Genomic DNA, 12604 nt, shown 5'->3' with positions numbered 1-12604 from the left:
GTGCCCACCAGTGCCACCCATAAGTGCCCACCAGTGCCGCCTATCAATGCCCATCAGTGCTGCAGTGCCACCCATCAGTACCGCCTATCAGTGCCCATCAGTGCCGCCTATCAGTGCCCATCGTCAGTGCCACCTCATCGGTGCCACCTTATCAGTGCCCGTCAGTGCCGCCTTATCAGTGCCCATCAGTGAAGGAGAAAACGTACTTATTTACAAAATTTTATAACAGAAACAAAAGAAAAACGTTTTTTTTTTTTCAAAGTTTCCGGTCTTTTTTTATTTGTTTAACAAAAAAAAAACGCAGAGGTGATCAAATACCACCAAAAGAAAGCTCTATTTGTGGGAAGAAAATTATAAAAAAATTTTTTGGGTAGAGTGTAGCATGACGCACAATTGTCATTTAAAAAGTGACAGCTCTGAAAGCTGAAAATTGGCTTGGGCAGGAAGGGGGGTAAGTGCCCGGTATTGAAGTGGTTAAGATTCAGGCAAAGCTAGCACAAAGTGGTTAGGCCTGACACTGGCTCCGCCAGGCCTTAGCAATTGCCCTTTGCAGGCAGGGACCACGGCCCCTATAATGTAGCAAAAAATAGAAAAGTCCCAGTGCTAGCTATCCCTGCGGCTACTGCTCCCATTACCACCTCTTCAGGCCCTGTCAGCCCTCCTGGCTGCAGCTGCCCTTCTCCACTGCCCGTGCCACCACAATTCACTCCTCTGCTTCTGCACCCTTCCCAGACTGTCTTCTCCCAGTCCTCTCAGGCCTGTTCATGTCACTCACCAGCCCTCCTGGCTGTGAACAGTTGTTCTTCTCCCTGGGGACTTGCCCGGCAGTGCTCTCTCTCCTGTTGTCCTCTTCTGCTCCTCCTGTGCGTTTACTTGCCCCTGCTCAAGAATTTTGCAAAAATAGTTGAGATTCATTTAAACTTTCAAAATCTCACCTAGATCGTGGGTATATATAATATTATGATCCAAATAAAGATAGAGAAATCTGTTCTCTTATCTGTTTCATCTTTGAACCTTGGCCGTGTCCTGAAGAAGCCTAATGGCAAAACGCGTAGATGCACAAGGGCTCACTGCACTAAAAACACAGATGCAAATATGCTACGATTTTTACCTTTTTTGAAGATAATGTTTGTATTTTTTCAATAAATTTGATTGTTTATATTGTTTCCTCCTCCATTGTTTCTTGGCCTATGAAGTCCGCCCTCTTGGTAATACTTCTAGTAGTACCCCCTACTGTTTCCTCTACATTTTGGTCAAAAGACTATGACTAAAACTAAATCGAAATTTGATGTCAAAATTAACACTGCTGACAAGGTCTGAGCCACCATTGAAACTGAGTGTATAAGAAGAAAGATTGATGGCCAGCTCTCTCTCTCACGGCAGAAAAGATTTATTTGTCTGTCTTTCTAGAAATCTTCCCAGTGGGAACAAAGACAGTAAGGCTACTTTCACACTGAAGGCGGTTTTCAGGCATCTTAGCTCTAAAAATAGCGCATGTAAAGCACCTGAAAACCGCCTTCCATGCCACTCCAGGTTGAGAGCCCGACTGCTTTCACACTGGGGCGGTGCGCTTGCGGGAAGGGAAAAAAAGTCCTGCAAGCAGCATCTTTGGGGCGGTTTGGGAGCGGTGTATACAGCCCTCCTAAACTGCCCCTGCCCATTGGAATGCATGGGCAGCGCTTCCAAAGTTCCTGAAAAGCGCTTCAGAAGCGGCGCAACACAGGCGGTTTTAACCCTTTCTTCGGCCACTAGCAGGGGTCAAAAGCGCCCGCTAGCGGCCGAAAAGCGCTATCGAGGCACGGCCCCAGTGTGAAAGTAGCCTGATAAAATCCTAACAGAGGCTCTAACCCTTTCCCGTGCTATCCAAATCTACAGCAAAAATTTGGGCTGGAGTTCTGCTCATTTGTAGCTGAATACTTTATCGCTGTATGAAGGTGTCGCATTGTCGGATATAGCAGAGCAACGAATGGTCAGGGAAGGCCACCGCAGTTTTAAATCAGATTGGAATAAATGTCCACATTTCAAATATAGGAATATGACGACTACAGTATATTGCACATTATTTCTGGGTATTTCATTTTACTGTACAAAAAAAAAAACATTATTCATAAAAAAAAAAAAAAAAACACTGCATGCTACTAAAAACACTTTATGAATGATAACTCGAATGTTAATAAGCACAAAGGGGACACTTATGCACAGAAACACATCCAATAAATAATGGCAGAGCACAAGCCGTAGTCAACTGAGGGAGCTGTCATTATCTAGCATCTCGCTGAACCTTGCCTGAGCGTATATAGAATATGTAATGACAGGAATGCCAATATTCTTCTTACAAGCTGTATCTCTAAAAACACACATTTCTGCATCGTTTTATTGATTAGCTATATGAAATTATGACACAGTATAAGTCAGTAATAATAACCTGATATTTAATGGTGATATTGGCAAGAAACAAGCAGCTCAGGGATAAGAAGAATTAAAAAAGACATTAGTCTGCAGTGTTTATTAAATGTCTAGAGCCAAGATTTTTTATGATAAAAAGAGAGCGTGTTATATAGTAAAAAATCAGATATGCATCTAACAGGTCTTTAAAAAAATAAAAAAGAGAGAAAAATATATACCCAGTGCAGTAATGCATATGAACCAACTGAAATGTATCTTTTACTGATCTGACTACAGTAACTCTTGGTTTCAAAGGTATGCCTTTGATGTACTATATCCTTGGGGGACCAGGAAGTAACTTTTTCCCCTCGCTGGGGCATATTGGACCATGCTTTATAGCAGACATTTTCAACCGGGGTTCCTTTGAACCCCAGGGTTCCTCTAGAGTAGGGGTTAGCAACCAATAGATCGCGGACAGGTAACTGGTAGATCTTGGTCTGGGCTTGCTGACCCACCATCCCAGAACATCACACAGAGTGCAAAGCAGAGGGACTACTTGTAAAGTTAGAGCTGTAGTAGGGAGCAAGTGCCACATAAGCTGATGTCTCCTCTGTAGTGCTGGCTCCTGTCCCATGTGGAGTGATACCAAATGCACTCCACCTCTTATCCTGACTAGCGGTCTCCAGAGTGAGGTGCCAGCAACAGGAAAGAAGAGATCTTCAGGTCAGTGTGAAGCAATACATTGGGCATAATAGTATAAGGCTGCTTTCACACTGATGCTCTGTGGCTTACCAACACCACGGGTGCAGTGCAGTTACCTGAAGCTTTCCTGCAGGTTTGCTACACTTAGCCATAGACTGAATGCAGGAGTTTTTGTGTGCTTTCAGAAAGTGCACCACACCTGCAGGATATAATAGAAGTCTATGGCAAGGCACAGCTAACCCAGGAAAGTTGCAGATGCACTGCGCTGCACCCACGGTGAAGGTAAACCACAGCACATCATTGTGGAAGCAGCCTTATAGGGGGCTTAGAACAGTAAGGGTTTTTATCACCCCCACCCACACCCCCTTTAACTGCAGTGGCCAGGAGTGTACACCTGTGGCAGCCACAGCAGGAGTTATATGCCCTGTCATAGTTGGTGGGTGTAGGATCTGCCAAGGATGACCCATTAAAGTGAATGAGGCCACTCTGTAAGTGCCCTGCAATCTTGTGCAGTACATTAAGCAAGGGGTTAAAGCAAGCAGCATTGGGTTGCTTTCTTCCCACCTGCTTTAACCCCTTGGAGCCTGCAGAAGCATGCAGTTGCGGAGCACTTACACAGTGGCCCTATTTACTTGAATAGGTCGCGATTGGCAGGCGGGGGCCCCACCAAAAGCAACAGGGGGCTTAATTCTTACTGTGGTATGTGTACACCTTTGGCTGATGACTCAACCGCAGGGTTTTACCACCCCCCAACTTTACAAGAAAAAGCACTAAGGGTGCCGCTGCTGAATGCAAGGGCTCATTCACAAGTGCAGCAGGCACTGCTGCTCCCCTGAAAAGCAATCTGAGTGTATTTGACAGGTGATGAGGGGGCAATATGTTGTCTCCTCACCACCTGATTAAAACCCATGATTGCCGCGCAATTCACGCGATTGCAACGCTGTAGTACGGCAATTAGAGGTTTAAATCAGGTGTGAGGGGGCGACACAGGGCGACACTGTGCTGAGTGATCTTTGACTTCTCCCATGTTGTTCAGGTAGATCTCCACCTCTTTGAGGTTGCCTACCCCTGCGCTAAAGGTTGCTGAGCATTCCTTGAGCTATGGTTAGTTGACCTTCCATCTGATGGTGCCTTCATAGTTCCAGGTCCATTTCCATTTGGCAGAACAAGTAGCATGACATCAATAGTCTTTTCATCTGAATGTCAGGGAGTATTCTAACCAGCAATGTAAGAGATCATTCCTTCCACTGACCACCAATGCAAGAAGAATTTCCTTGACTCCTGATGGATTAAAGCGGAACTTCACCCAAAAGGGGAAGTTCCGCTTCTTTGCATTCTTTGGGAGCGGGTACCAGGTTTTTAGGTGCGCCCCCTTCCCCCTCAGCCTTCTGGGACACATCACAGGTCCCAGAAGACTGCAGGACCATTAACAAGGTGCAGCGCAGTGGGAACCGGCTGTGAAGCATTGGCTCTGGTGAGGACAATGCTGGATCCCTGAACAGGTAAGTGTCCCTATATTAAAACTCAGAAGCTACTGTATTTGTAACTGCTGACTTTTAATTTTTCTGGGGGAGGCTGGAGCTTCTCTTGAATCTTAGCCAGGGTTTCAAGATACCTGAAAATTATTTCAACCTCTTGAGTAAAAAGGTTGAGAAAAGCTGCTTTATAGCATTTTTTGCCTTCCTCTGGATCAGCAAAGGAATACAGGTCTCTGTATATTGAGGTTTTCTATTTATTTATTCAACTTTTCTATTGTTTGATTGGACTGAAATGGGCTTTTTTCAACCTGACTAACAATGTAACTATATGTTAAAAACACAGACATAACTAATGTTCATAATATAAAATTCTATTACAAGGAAAATTAAACATACATTTATTCTTGATAAATACTGCATAAAATAGGAAGGAATAATTCTCTATATGTAGGGGTGTAAATTACCACATAAACATTCTTAAAAACGACATTTTTTAAAACATATGTTTGTTATTTTCATAGTGTGCAATCAAAAATCTTATACTAAAAATGCTTTTCTGTTTACCCAGGCTGGCGACCTGCATTCAAATATTACAACATGTGGGTGTCTTTGTTTGGAGCCATGCTCTGTTGTGGTGTAATGTTCGTCATCAACTGGTGGGCAGCTGTCATCACATACGGCATCGAGTTTTTTCTGTATATTTATGTGACATACAAAAAACCAGGTATGAAAGAACAAAAATATGCCATATCTAATGTAACTGTTAAGAATATAAATGTACCTAGTTGTTTGAGGGAGGGTGCCATACTGTGGAAGCTGCATCTGCAACTCACTAGGCCATGGCAGGACACAAAGATAGTCAAGGAAAAGCCTTCCTGCTCTTGGCGCTGAGTTCTATCCAGAAAGATATATACCACCTCAAGCTTACCCTTTACTCCTGAATCAGGAAACTGTACCAGGACGGTTAGAAAGAGTACGTTAAGAAATCCTGCAGCTAATATACTAGTAGTAAGTAATAGACAATTGGTTATGATTTAGTACTAGTTATCAGTTCAATTTATGTTAACAATTCTATTTGTAGCAGTCAGACAATCAGAGAGCAAAGATGATCATCGATCAGATAGATCTCAGATATTAGGATACAGTCTGACCTCTGGAAATGGTCTACCTACCTATGCTACACAAAAGACACAAATGCCTACCAAAGCAGACATCCTTGACACCCATAATGTCTCAATTGATTTCTCTGTCTGACTCTCAGGAAACTCTGTGCTTTCAAAAGATCCCGAAAGACCACCCCAAAAAAATGTATGGACCAGGGATAACTGCTGCATGCTGAGATCAGACAGAAATGACCCAGTAGGTGCCCAGTAATACCAAAGTTATCAGAATGAGCTAGTATCTATGGCTTCCTCCAGACAGCTGTAGCACTCACCCCCATAAGAGCCACTGGTTTGCCTTGGTTTCTTTCCCCAAATGTGTGCAACGGCAGACATGCACACAGCAACAGTCACACTTCTGGCTCAATTAGCAGTCTATTGGTTGCCTTTTTCAAATATATTGCTGAAAAACATGGGTATCATATAGAGAGCTGTGGGATACTCCGTGAAGACTGAACAGCAATTGGAGGACACTCTCCTCTTTATCACTACTTCCTAGGACAGTCCCTCTAACAAAGGCCCAGCAATAATGGACAGCACTAGAGACACCATCAGAAATGTCCCTTACCAGGAAAGCACTAGTTTGAATGCACTAGGGATAGCAGCTGCAACTGTCACCAGGATCCTACACTCAGGTCTGTACTCACAATGTTGCTGGATATTTGGATGCCTCCTTTCAATATCAACTTCACTTTTCTCCAGTAAACTCTCCAGACCAGATCCTCAGTGAAATCCATTTTTAGCTACAGAGATTGTCAGCAAGTAGGCCCCCCAGCTTAGCAAAGCTGGACCCTCGATAAGTGCAAGCAGCCCTCAGGCTGGGAACTTCTCCTACTGGACAAGAACCTTGCTGACCCAGGCCTCATATTATTTATGCATACCCTCAGCAAACTACTCGGCCTCTTCTCCAGGGATTGGCCAAGGCCAGATACATATTCAGACTGTGAGTCTGCCCCTTCCAGGCCACTACATTCTAGAATCCACTAGAAGGTAGGAGGAAGTAGTTGAGCTTGAAGCCAGTGAAACCTAGAACAGTCTACAATAATCACACACTGCTCCACTGGGTACAGGGGAGCCAAAAAGAACTAGATTTACCTAACTATTCTAGCAACCTATCTAGGAGAGCGCTACATTGCATTGTGTTTGTACTATATCGCCTAGAAAGCTTCTCTAATGTGCTACCGTGTAGACAGAGAGTTATAGAAAAGGAGATATTTAGACAATTATCTTTTCATTTTCCACTAATAATAAACTCCAGTAACAGTTTTTTGTCTTCCTATGCAGATGTAAATTGGGGATCTTCAACACAAGCTCTTTATTACACAAATGCCTTAAACTCTGCCTTGGAATTAAACATCATAGATGAGCATGTAAAAAATTTCAGGTACTTCCCATAATTCATCACTGGATAGTCTACTCTGTCATTCTGAACCAGTATGTAAGTGTAATTTGTCTGTTTGTCTTTGCAGACCTCAGTGCTTGGTCTTAACTGGTGCACCAATGACAAGACCAGCCCTTTTGGATATCACGCACTCCTTCACCAGAAATATAGGAATCTGTCTATGCTGTGAAGTGTTTGTTGTAAGTAGAAAACTTTAAAGATGATGTCCTAGGGAATGATAATGTCATGACATAAGGAGAAGCTGTAACAATTGGGCTAAACAAAGAATATAAAAATGTACAGTTATCAATTATTCTAATTACGTAGGTTTACCTTTTAGAGATTGTATTTGCTTCCTTATTGTCTATGAAAGTCAGGGGTGTGAAATTACTAGAGGCGTACTACTGGAGACCCCATACCGTCAACGACAGAATGCTCACTGCTTAATGCTTATTAGTTAATGCTATGCTTGCTGTAATGTGCTTGAGGGCCAGCAATCTCCTTAATTGTAATGGAGGACTAGAATGTCACTTAGAATGGATCAACCGTACTTGCTGTAAGAAGGTGCTTTTTTGCATGTGTGCAACAAAGCTATGTTTCAGGGCCGTAATTTTGTTCCTATGGATATACACTGGAAACTGGGACTAATAGTGCTCATGTGGACAATGCACTATTGTCTTCCAGTAACACAGCATGTTTACTTTAACAATTCAACTATAACATTTATTATAATTTTTTAAAGCAAACAGGAGAATAGAACGAACGTACAACCTAACAGTTCTGGACATGTAAAAAAGATGTAGCAAAGTCCTGGGGCCCCTGAAGTCAAATGGTGACCTCCAGTTAAGGACAGCTAACATCCTTCAGTGTATAGTGGGTTACAAGGCATGGTGGGTGTAATGCAAGATGAACAGGTGGGCACCAGACACTTTTTGAATGCAAAGAGATTTATTGTCTCTTAAACAGAACTGTGGGAGAGAGGATTAGGGCCAGGACATCATTAGGTAGATGCAATGTTAATTGGCAGACTCAGAGACTTCTATAGGTAGACAGCTATAAAGGTGAGGGCCTCCAGCCGGACACCACTTCTGTATAGGCAGGACATTGTCTCCTATGGCAACAATCTTGTAGCTGTTACTAACGGTAAAGGTATTCAACTATCTGCAAAACGAAAAGTCCTCTTTACCTCACACTCACTCACTGTGGGTCTTCACTCAACGAGCTCCCAGTCTCTCTCACTAGACTTCAGATCCACTAGCCACAGGATCCCCTGAGCTCTTTCACTGTAGCACTGAGTATCTTCCTCAAGCGTCACCCCCGCTTCACTGCTGGGTCCCTGGCTTGGCACTCACAGATACTCCTCAAGCTTCACCCCTGCTGACACGTTAGGTCCCTGGCTTGGCACTCCACAAGCGTCACCTCTGCTGTCCTGCTGAGTTCCTGACTTGGCACTTGCTGATGCTTTCCCACTTCTTCACCATCCCCGATTGGCGAGAAGTCTGCCCTGGTACTGGCCTCAGCTCACTCACTGTGGTCTCTGGTAGCAAGGTGGATGGTCCCTTTGTGGCAACAGCTTCCCCTCTACCTCCGACCACGATGGGTTCCCCGGCCAGTGGAACCGTTGCTTCTGGTTGGACTACAAGCCTGCAGTCCCAACCCTGCACTACCTCTGAATAGGCTCTCAGCTAGCCTAGCAGCCAGATGTCCCCGGGATAGGCCTTAGGTTTCTGGCCTAGCAGCCTTGGGCAATACGACACACGTCCACCCAGACAGCCGTCCAGGTGGCACAGAACCCCGATTACCTGACTCCACCCAAATAAATTGTTTCTCCCAGCAGGCCAAGGGACCCAAGAAAATCCCTGCCTATTGGCTGAGACACCCCATTCATTCCTAATCTGTCCTTGCAGTGCCCTTGTCTTATCTAATGTCACCAGATTCCCGGCCATCTAGTGAAAGAAGAGAGAAGTGCAGCAATTCCAGAATTAAGGCAAAAACAATTGACCTTCTAACAATTGGCCAAGGCAACTATCACTTGGCAAATAAATTTAATAGCAACCCTTCCTAAACATCAGGGTGCTACAAAGAGGATGCACTAGGGCGTACAAGTGTAATGTTCGGACCCCGATGTTTCACATTTATCCACTTCTCCAAATCACAAAGGATGCCATGCTTTGCTGCCCTCTTAGGACTGGGAATGCCTCAATGTCATGGCACCAAAAATGCAAAATAAGAGGGCGCACCAGCCTAGCACATTACCTTTGTAAACAATTTATTGATAAAAACAAGATAGATGTAAACTCACAAGCAACTGTATATCACAAGCTCATCAACCAAAGGCAATGTTTTCCCAGTTCACTGCACACACGCCTTGATTCAGAAAGATTCCGTCTTGACCTATTCTTACACATTTCAAGGAAGTTCCCCTCTTCATCAGAGCCAAAAGATAGACCCTTTCACACTTGACTTATATACATTACTGAAAACCATGTGAGAACCTTTTGCCATTCCCTCCCCCAGAGGGGTGGACTGGGCTCAACATGGGTCATGTGACAGCTGCCACATGACCCATGTTGAGCCCAGCCCACCCCTTTGAGGGAGGGAGGGGCGAGAAATACTCATATGGTTTTAAGTAAGGTATATACTGTAAATGAAGCGTGAAAAAGTCTATCTTTTGGCTCTGATGAAGTAGGGAACTCCCTCAAAACGTGTACGCCAAATAGGTCCAGGCGGCATCTTCCCAAGTCAAGAAGCATGTGTAGTGAATTGGGCAACATTGTTTATGGTTGATTCTTGTTAATATACATGTATCTTGTTTTTACCAATAAATTGTTTACAAAGGTAATGTGCTAGGCTGGTGCACCCTTCTTTTTGCTTTTCTAGTGCCATAACATTGGGGCATCCCCAGTCCTAAGAGGGCAGCAAAGCATGGCGTCCTTTGTGATTTGGAGAAGTGGATGAATGAGAAACATCAGGGTCTGAACATCACACTTGTATGCAGGAGGTTGTTAATATAGTTCAGGACATTTATAACAAGCTACACCTTGCTCTAAATCTGAGCAAGTGGCTCAGCAGGAACCGGCAGAATTTTGATTCATGCATGGGCAGGCTGGTTGTACAGATTTTTTTAATTCGATCATTGCCAGCGGCTATAGCCACAAGCAATGATCATTGTATTCTGACAGCTGGGCAAACTCCCACTGTCAGAATCCAATAGCTCTGCAGGAAGGATACCCCCATTAACACACTGGATGTGTGTAGCGCTTAACTCCCGAAGGAGCAGCTGAATATCTTTGCTATATCAGTAATTCACATTTACTACTCAAACCTCGCAGCCCATAGATTCAAAAGTCACAGTCCTTGATGCTTTTTCTTAAAGCTTTATTCATCAACATAAACTGGGATGGGAGAAGGACTTCCTTTGAGATGCTCTTTTGTTACATTGTCATCTTTCAATGATTCTTACAGAAAAATCTATGAACAATTGCGGATAGTCAGGAAATAATTTTAAACGATCTCTTTGATCAGGGATGATGGAAGTAGATTTGATAGAGAATGAGTTGATAAAGAGTCACTCTGAATAACTCCTTCATCTGGATGACTTAAAAAGAACGATCCATATCTCTATATGCGTGCTTGCAGCTTCACCGCTACCTCTTTGCCACTACTTCCCACCGACATGGTACTTCCAAATTAAGCTAAAGGAGAGCCACTCTGAATAACTCCTCCCGCTTGACTGATTGGAATCCCGGGGCAATGCTGAACTCAAAGTCATAGGCCATTACTGCCTATCTCACTGACTTCTGCACTAACAACCCTCAGTCTCTGGTAGTACCCTTCCCTTGAGCTTTCACTCACGTGATCAATAGTCCATGTGCCACTCATAAACGATCGATCACCCAGTTTCCTTCCATTTTGTTGCTACTTCATCTGCAATGATTCTCAGTTTCTCTGCCTCTTTGTGGCACGCTTCCCTCCCTGCAGGGGCGGCCTACGACATCCACGACTACACACTGTAAGATGTCTTCTGTTCCTCCATGAGGATCGGATCTCCACCCTTCTCGCTAAGGTGAAGCTCCGTTGGTTCCACGGAGGGGAAAACCTCCAACTTCCCCTCCGGGAACCAGGCTGGCTCTCTCGCTCCTCAGAGCAGGACCTGACTCGAAACTCTTCCTCTCTCTCCTTTGCACCATGTGACCCCGCTTTTATATGAGAGTCCTGGGATTACCAAGCAAATTAATGATTGGCCCAGACCAACACATAAACTACCTGTCACTCAAATATGGAAATCAACAAAACAGGCCTGTTGTAATAGCATCAGCCTGTCTAAATCTACCTGTCATAGAAAGCTAACAAGAAAGGTCACCTACCTAAAAGTAGGTGCTCGCTACATGTGTTTAAAAGGGAGTCAAGCAATTTTCTTTCCCTCAACCCATGGTTGAAAGAAGGAGAATCGCATAATGTATGGCCTACCTTAATCTAGTAACAGGCCATAGGTTGCTCTGACAGAGTGAAAGTCCCATAGATAATGCCGAACTCCAAGTGAATTTCTGTCCGTAGACTGCAGCAAGTACTTTCTGAATGCAAACCTTGATTAGTGAGTATACCTGCCATAAAGAGACACTAAACTAAATGCTGCCTTCTGACCAGTTGTTTGTAGCTGGTGTGCTAGTTATAGAATCTTGCAAATGTATATCGAGATTTGCTAGGGGAGGCAGATATTCACAAAAGGGAATCCCACTTTCTTTCTTGTCCATTGGGTCCTTCAGGTTATACTGGCACTTTCAGGAGCATTTGACACTAGAAAACTATAAAACTGTAAGGCCACTCAGACTAACCTCAATCTTTTCATAGTGCCCAAGGAGAATGGACATCTTTTCTACTAGCATTTTTTATTTTTTTATTTTTCTCTTTAATCAGGACTCTTCTCTACATAATAAGGAATCAAGAAGTTAAAGCGGCAACACCTTTAAAAGGCTCTATGTAGAGAGATCCAAATGTGGATCGCTCTTCAGAGAGAACTTCTTGGCTGAATGAGCCCTAAGGGCTATTTTACCTTAACGTTGCTCTCTGAAGAGTGATCTACATTCTGAAACACTTTTCAGAGAGCATACAATAGTAGCAGCACATTATCTGCAGTAGCGCATGCTTTGTACAGCATACTGCATTTTTCCACACCCGAACACATCGAAAATGCGAATCTTCACATGTAAAGGTAACTTAGTACTTTATAGAAACAGGAGGAAAAAAGTCCCGGACCCTTCTTTTTTTCTTTTTATTGCCCGCACACAACAGCATGGTGCTGCCGCACTATGTGGTTCCAAGCAGGGGCAGCCCATCCATTAAGGGCGCACGGGCGCTGCCCCCTCTGTCACGCCACCCCCCTATACGACTAATGGATAGATATGACTAATGGATAGATTCATGCATTGCTCTAATAGGCTTAAAAAAAGGTGGATTTGGAGCGCAGAGCATTGCGCTCGTAGTCCACCCAGATGTAT

General features: G+C 43.9%; 1 protein-coding gene across 1 annotated transcript in view; it reads left to right on the top strand.

Annotated features, from left to right (window-relative positions):
- SLC12A1 (solute carrier family 12 member 1) overlaps positions 1 to 12604 on the top strand; it is a 199763-nt gene that overhangs the window by 92234 nt on the left and 94925 nt on the right. The window contains exons 14-16 of the mRNA XM_073618670.1: positions 5134 to 5289; positions 7010 to 7109; positions 7195 to 7306. Coding sequence (XP_073474771.1) covers positions 5134 to 5289; positions 7010 to 7109; positions 7195 to 7306 — 368 coding nt within the window. The remainder of the gene's footprint in view (positions 1 to 5133; positions 5290 to 7009; positions 7110 to 7194; positions 7307 to 12604) is intronic.

The sequence above is a fragment of the Aquarana catesbeiana genome, linkage group LG03 (genome assembly GCF_042186555.1).
Source record: "Aquarana catesbeiana isolate 2022-GZ linkage group LG03, ASM4218655v1, whole genome shotgun sequence".
In the NCBI taxonomy this organism is placed as follows: Eukaryota; Metazoa; Chordata; class Amphibia; order Anura; family Ranidae; genus Aquarana; species Aquarana catesbeiana.
Note: the sequence above shows the minus strand (reverse complement) of the source record. Positions and strands in the feature narration are given on the sequence as shown.